The sequence below is a fragment of the Protomyctophum bolini genome (genome assembly GCF_963924005.1).
Source record: "Protomyctophum bolini genome assembly, chromosome: 7".
NCBI lineage: Eukaryota > Metazoa > Chordata > Actinopteri > Myctophiformes > Myctophidae > Protomyctophum > Protomyctophum bolini.
The window spans coordinates 26,262,988-26,268,963 of NC_137868.1; the positions used below are offsets into that span (position 1 = coordinate 26,262,988).

Below are 5,976 nucleotides of genomic sequence, written 5' to 3' on the forward strand. Positions count from 1 at the left end.
TGACAAAAACGATGGGTTATAGCCCATGTTTTTTGAAATTTTGAAAAAAAAAGTTAGCCTCATTTCTCATCATTTTGGACCATGGGCTATAGCCCATCTCGTACGGCATACTATAGCGCGCCGTTTTTCATCATTTTTGAGGATTTGAAAAAAATGACGAAATGACAAAAACGATGGGTTATAGCCCATGTTTTTTTTAATTTTGAAAAAAAGAGTTAGCCTCGTTTCTCATCATTTTGGACCATGGGCTATAGCCCATATCGTACGGCATACTATAGCGCGCCGTTTTTCATCATTTTTGAGGATTTAAAAAAAATGACGAAATGACAAAAACGATGGGTTATAGCCCATGTTTTTTTTAATTTTGAAAAAAAAAGTTAGACTCGTTTCTCATCATTTTGGACCATGGGCTATAGCCCATATCGTACGGCATACTATAGCGCGCCGTTTTTCATCATTTTTGAGGATTTGAAAAAAATGACGAAATGACAAAAACGATGGGTTATAGCCCATGTTTTTTGAAATTTTGAAAAAAAAAGTTAGCCTCGTTTCTCATCATTTTGGACCATGGGCTATAGCCCATATCGTACGGCATACTATAGCGCGCCATTTTTCATCATTTTTGAGGATTTGAAAAAAATGACGAAATGACAAAAACGATGGGTTATAGCCCATGTTTTTTAAAATTTTGAAAAAAAAGGTTAGCCTCGTTTCTCATCATTTTGGACCATGGGCTATAGCCCATATCGTACGGCATACTATAGCGCGCCGTTTTTCATCATTTTTGAGGATTTAAAAAAAATGACAAAATGAAAAAAACGATGGGTTATAGCCCATGTTTTTTGAAATTTTGAAAAAAAAAGTTATCCTCGTTTCTCATCATTTTGGACCATGGGCAAGTTTGTGCTTGAAATGTACTGTAATTCTACAAACTGTTAATAAATATTTCAATAAATCAATCAATCAATCAATGATTAGACAGTTGCTGTCTTGTAAACTCTGTGAGAAGTGGTAACCTATCTCTCTTCTGAGGGGGAGCAGACATTTCCTCTTCACAAATTATGTGGGAAAAAAATGTGTGTCTGTGTGGCATACAAAGGCGAAAGAAGCAGGGGTCGAGCTTTTCATTGTTGTATTGTTCTGTAAACGTTTTCACTTTAAAATGTTCTACAACATTTGGATCAGCTCAGTGTGGAAGCCTGGACATGTCAATCCATCAGAACACTTATGCCCCCCCCCCCCCCCCCAACAGAAAACGAAACAAACAAAAAAACTTCACCATAAAGCCACTCACTCAGCCATGAATCATCAACCTCCTCTCGCTAGTCGCTACCATGTCCACAACAGAGATGACCCAATTTAAATGTCACATCTACGCGTAAACCCCTTCCTCCACTGGAGGAAGCTCAACGGTTTTTAACCTTTATTTATGTATTTATTTATTTATGCATTTTTTTTTCTCAAGGAAGTCACCTCTTCTCCTCTGCCCTCAGACCCCACAGAGGCATCATTATAAAAACAGTTAAGGAATAAAGGAAGCATGATGGCAGATAGTAGAACCGTACAGGAGTGATATGAAGAGAAATGTGAGAGACGTTTGTAGCAGACGCGTGCGGCTTTCACGAGACGCTGCTTGAAAAGAGCCCTGCGCGTCTGCTTCCTGTAGTCCTGTAAGTAGCACATATGGTGGCTAATAGCATGGGATATGTCTTCTGCCTGCCGCTGCTCTTCATAATCCACAATTCCACATTTTATTTTCTTCTTTTGGCGTACTAGATCCTATGCTCTGTCCCTAAGGACCCCCCCCCACACACACACACACCCCACTGCAGTGAAGCAAACAAAAGGCCCTCTGATACACGACAACAAATCCCCTCTCAGCCATTTAGGTACTACGTGAAGCCTGATTTACACGTAGTTGTGTGCGTGCGTGCGTGTGTGTGTGTGTGTGTGTGTGTGTGTGTGTGCGCGTGTCGTGCATAGAAAAAATAGCAGATCTACTACTACGATTTTCGGGGCACGAGACCTGCAAGCAACTAAGTGTAACTCAGGCCTGAGACTTCAAACAACTTTGTTCTGTTCAGAATAGGAAAATTAAAAAAAAAGAACTGGGAAGCTGCAACGACTGAAGCAGTGCTAACCTGATCTACCTCTCTGGTGCTTATGAAAGAGCAGCGACACTGATCTGAGACCTGTTTGTTCTGAAGCAGTGCTAACCTGATCTACCTCTCTGGTGCTTATGAAAGAGCAGCGACACTGATCTGAGACCCGTTTGTTCTGATGCACTGGGAGGAGCCGGGACGGGCATGGAGTCATCGAGCTCACAGATGTGTGTTTACTCACTCGCACACTCTCTCTCTCACTCACACACACACTCACACACACACACACACACACACACACACACACACACACACACACACACACACACACACACACACACACACACACACACACACACACACACACACACACACACACACACACACACACACACAAGCGCATGCATGCACGCGCATGCACACACATGCACACACATGCACACACACACTCCACTGGAAGGAAGAAGCCCTTGGAGTGTACAGTTTGTTACGAATAAGTTATGACAAAATTGATTAAAGTGACAGATTAGCAAGTGCTTACCTGTACGCACAGAATACGTGTGTGCTGCTACTGTATGTCATGTTCCTATATGTTTTGAACACTACGTTAGGCAGTGAACATGAGTTAGATATGCACAGGCCTGTGTGTGTGTGTGTGTGTGTGTGTGTGTGTGTGTGTAATCTATATGTTAAACACCTTCAAATACAACAGAAACAGACAGTTACAGAAAGTACTATAGTCATGTAAAAAAACAAACTGGACATAGAAATCTCAAGATATCACAAACAGACTATCTATTTGTCTCTAGATCTCTGCTGAGGGCAGATGCATTCTGTTTCCTTTTTGGGTCCTCTATATGGAGTCCCATTTCTGCAGGGCTGAGCACTCAGTCTGTAGGGTGAAATGCCATGGACCAACAGTAGAGGGAGACATATGCTGCCGCAGGACTCAAGGAGGGGCTCTCACAGAGGGCGTACATGACGCAGTTGTGCAAGCACGCACACACGCATGCATGCACGCACGCACGCACGCACATACATACAAACGCACTCAAACAAGCAAACACACACAAATTACGTCCTTCTTCATATTAGTTCACCAGAGTTCATTTTCAAAATCTGCTATAAAATTAAATAAAATAAAAACCAAAAAAGCAAAGAATTAGCCCCCTTCAAGCACTCATACATTCAGGCACACACGCGCACACACTCACTCGCAAGAGGCAGTCAGTAAACGTAAGTGATGAGTTGTGGTGGTGGCGGTGGGGAGGGAGGGGGGGTGGACTGTATTGTCCAGGGAAGCTGTGAGCACAGAACCTTGACCTCCACCAGTCTGTTAAATATCCACACACAGAACCTTGACCTCCACCAGTCTGTTTTATATCCACACACAGGACCAAGTCTCTCTCTCTGCACAGAATTATAATCTCAACAAGCAGTCACTGCCTCCAAGAAAAGGAGTCTCTCAAGTTCTCTTTTTTGTCCCCACCCCCTGATGAGGGGCTAAAACGCAGTCCTCCTTCAGAGCTCTCCGTCCACACAGACGGGAAACAGAGACAGTGCAGTTCAGCTTTCTGGGGGTAATGCGTCTCTCTGTCCCGTTTCACTGGGGGAAAACCATTCCTTTTCCTGTTGGAGGATTCCCGATCACAAAGTCCATTGTTTGTTTCGCTCTGGCCCAGGCTTGCTGTGTGTGTGTGAGTGCATGTGCGTGTGTGCGGTGATCAGAAGATCTCTGGCAGTGTGACATTGCGGAGCAGCCACTGTTGGGAGCGTGTGTGCGTACAGTCTTTCACACTGGGAACCTGACTGTCCTCTTCACTCGCCTTGTCCAGGCACTGGTTACTGTTGACGTGGATCAGGGTCAGCTTCTACACATGCAAGCATGCACGCACGCATGCAGGGCACACACACACACACAAACACACACACACACACACACACACACACACACACACACACACACACACACACACACACACACACACACACACACACACACACACACACACACACACACACACACACACACACACACACACACACACACACACACACACACACACACACACACACACACAACATTGATTCGTTTAAGGAAATTATTATCAGTCACACTGAAGCCATATACATTCCTGGACTATCTACACGTACTGCACACAGACATTTTATTTTTACCATCACATAAGGGGTTTCATTCCAAATCGCTACATTACTCCTTTGCAAAATGAAATAAAGAAACAAAGAAAGAAACAAAAAAACATTGTTTTGTTTCTGTGATTAAAATAAAAAAATTGGCAACAACAGTGAACTTCACTTTTGGGTAGGTTTTCTTACTTTGAAGTCAGATATCCTCTACTCACCACAGGATCGTAGTCCCACAGCTGGTTGCCCTTGAGGTGATGACACTTGAGCATCATGACGGGTCCGTTGAGCTTGGACACGTCCAGACACAGGTCGTCTGTCCTTATCTCCTTGTTGGCTGTGTAGGAGAACACCTAAAAGAGACAAATAACATCCATACTGTATGTATGCATACAGTATTTGTGTAGACAAATATACATTTGACCCCTAAAAATATATATTTTTCTTATTTAGAATCAATCAAATCCACCAAGATTTGAGGGATAAAACAACTGGAAGAATTTGGAGGAATTATGTGATGCATTTTCTATTCTAGCATTTCAGGAGGGCTGAATGGGCATTCTAGACCAGAGGAAAAAAACTGAAAATGACTTATTATATAATTCACATTATATAATTAATATATAATTCACATTATGTAATGTAATACATTTTGTCTCTCGTGTATCTTTTGTGAAATACTTCAAAGTAGTTACTTCTCATAAAGATGGGATGCCCCGGGATATAATTGTCCAAAATAAAAATGTGGGTTTCCGAACTTTCCGATCCACAGTTTTGGCATTTGTGCTTTCTTTTGGACAGTGAGACAGTGAGAGAGAGACAGGAAAGGTGGGAGACAGAGGGTTGATGACAAGCAGAAAAGAGCCTGGGGGCAGATTTGAACCGGGGCAAGCTGCAGGAAGCACCTAAGCCTAATTTATGCGATATGCACTCTTACACTGTCACATGAGTCACTCACTCTGCAAAGAGAGAATGCACTTATGTTGTTTTTACAGCCATTTGTTGATGGATCATGTGTGAACAATACGAGTGGATTGACTTTACAGACATGTAGCATTGCAAAAGCAATTGTGCTTCGGGGACAAATAAAGTTGAAGTTGAAGAACGAGCAAGCTAGATTTTGAAAGAAAATGCGGTCTAGCGGTCACTTGTAATATCTGCCATGTGAGGCATTTGATTACATTTTGGTAACTGTAAAGGAATAGTTTTTATATTATATTTTTATATTTGATTTAGAAGTCGCACATATCAAAATTCTTGTCAAATAGTTTAAATTCGGCACAATGTCTATACGGTTAATGAGAAATGTCCACTGTCAGCTTGTTAACAATTTTTTGTAATGCTATTACAAAAGCAGAGAATCTGCTAGTCTGTATTTAACTATTCCTTTTAATGTGTGTGGATGTTTGCAATGTGCATCTGTATTGTGTGATAACATGAAGATCGAATATGGATACTTTCTATTAAATACCTCGGATCGCGGGCATGCTTCAGTATGGTAGCTTGTCACCTGGTTGATCGATTAATCTACAGCAAACCAAATGTACTTTCCCCCCCCCTCAAAGCCTCATAGAAAGGCAGCTGCCATATTCTATTTGAGTCACATAATGTGCTGTTTTCAGATGCATAATGCCTATCCCCCTTTAAAATAATAATAATAATGATACTATCTAAATGGAGCAGTGTTATTTACCTACTCCTTTCCTTATCTCTCAATTCCTAGTTTTCT

At 41.9% G+C, this 5,976-nt stretch overlaps 1 protein-coding gene across 5 annotated transcripts in view; it reads right to left on the reverse strand.

Moving 5' to 3' along the window:
* Positions 1 to 1,255: 1,255 nt before the first annotated feature.
* The window catches only part of galnt1 (UDP-N-acetyl-alpha-D-galactosamine:polypeptide N-acetylgalactosaminyltransferase 1), a 60,412-nt gene continuing 55,691 nt past the window's right edge, over positions 1,256 to 5,976 (reverse strand). For all 5 annotated transcript variants that reach the window (XM_080767187.1, XM_080767184.1, XM_080767186.1 and 2 more), the window contains 2 exons: positions 4,466 to 4,600; positions 1,256 to 3,973 (listed from right to left, as the gene is read on the reverse strand). In XM_080767187.1, coding sequence (XP_080623313.1) covers positions 3,827 to 3,973; positions 4,466 to 4,600 — 282 coding nt within the window. In that variant the 3' untranslated portion in view covers positions 1,256 to 3,826. The remainder of the gene's footprint in view (positions 3,974 to 4,465; positions 4,601 to 5,976) is intronic.